Consider the following 1,510-nt stretch of genomic DNA (forward strand, 5'->3'; position numbering starts at 1 on the left):
GGTAGTTGACTGCGCTGCCAAATGTCATGATGTGTCCTCGAACGATCGCCTGTATCGGGGCCCTAATTTAACCAAAAAACTTGTGAATGTTATGCTGGGCTTTCGTTTAGAGCAAGTTGCTGTGGCAGCAGACATCGAAGAGATGTTCCTACAGGTCAAGGTTTACCCCTGTATTACAGGTGCTCTGAAATTCCTGTTTTGGGAAAACTATGAGTTCTTTGGAGAACCTACCGAATTTCAATGGGTGTCTCACCCGTTTGAAGCCACCTCCTCCTCTTTCTGTGCAACGTTTGCCTTACAAAAGACCGTTGAGGAACTTGGCTCAGATTATGCCGTCTCAACCTGCAGCGCATTGGACAGTAACGTATACGTTGATGACCGCCTAAAGTCATTGCCGGACTCTGTAACGGCTAAGTGTTTCGTTCAGGAGACAAGTGCTCTGCTCTCAAAGGGAGGTTTCAGCATGAATAATTGGTCTTCCAATGATCATGCGTTATTGTCTGCCATTGATCCAACCGAACTAACGTCCGGTGAGAGAAACATAACTACGGAACCATTGCCCATGGAGCGTGTTCTAGAGGTGCAGTGTACACTTGTGATTACCTTTAATTAACCGACAAAAGCACCAACACGCAGAGGTGTTCGCTCCTGTATAACTTAACTGTATGATCCTCTGAGCTTCATTTCTCCGTGGGTAATGCCAGGCAGGTGTCTACTGCAATCCCTGTGCAAAGGTGGACTTGTTTGGGACGAGCCGTGAAATGACACCGATCTCACTCGCTGGGTTAATAGGTTATCTAACCTTCGTAGCCTCCGTAACTTGCGATTTCCTAGGTGTATAAAGCCTAGAGAGGTTGATGGTATTCCACACGCCGAACTTCATGTATTTTGTGATGTATCGGAGACCGCATATAGTGCGGTAGCATATTCTCGCTTCCTGGTGGACGCTGAAGTTTTCGCTTGTCTTCTCGAAGGCGCGGGTGGCCCCCTCAAGTCCGTTTCGATAACAAGGTTAGAGTTAACAGCCATGTGCTTGGCAGTCCGAGTAGCAGATTTAATTAGGGCAAGTACGAAGGACTACCTCCATCGTATGGTGTTTTGGACGGACTCAGTGATTGTTCTGTACTACATCCACAACGCATCATCCAGATTTTGTACCTTCGTTGCAACTCGCCTAACAGGCATTCGTGATATATCGTCACCAACTCAATGGGGACACGTGTCATTGGGGGACAATCGAGCTGAAATTGCCCTTCGTGGGACACATAACCTTGGTCCAGTGCGTAGATGATTAATAAGACTTAGATTTTTACTCAAACTAGAGAGTAACTGACCTTCACAGCCTCAATTGACGCGGCCCCATGGTGTCCAGCTGAAAAGCCTTGTAGAACAGGTTAACCGACTGGAGGGAAATGACGTCATGTGCCCGTTAATGTCTCGGTTTTCTTGTTCGATAAAGCTACAGAAGGGCGTGGGTTGGTTGCGGCGTTACAGACAATATCTATTGACT

At 47.2% G+C, this 1,510-nt stretch overlaps 1 protein-coding gene across 1 annotated transcript in view; it reads left to right on the forward strand.

The window, feature by feature from the left end:
• Window positions 1-697: 697 nt before the first annotated feature.
• T265_07318 (hypothetical protein) overlaps window positions 698-1,510 on the forward strand; it is a gene marked incomplete at both ends in the record, with an annotated part of 2,465 nt that continues 1,652 nt past the window's right edge. Inside the window, 3 exons of the mRNA XM_009172810.1 lie at window positions 698-756; window positions 793-1,279; window positions 1,343-1,471. Coding sequence (XP_009171074.1) covers window positions 698-756; window positions 793-1,279; window positions 1,343-1,471 — 675 coding nt within the window. The remainder of the gene's footprint in view (window positions 757-792; window positions 1,280-1,342; window positions 1,472-1,510) is intronic.

Source organism: Opisthorchis viverrini, assembly GCF_000715545.1.
Source record: "Opisthorchis viverrini unplaced genomic scaffold opera_v5_168, whole genome shotgun sequence".
NCBI lineage: Eukaryota > Metazoa > Platyhelminthes > Trematoda > Opisthorchiida > Opisthorchiidae > Opisthorchis > Opisthorchis viverrini.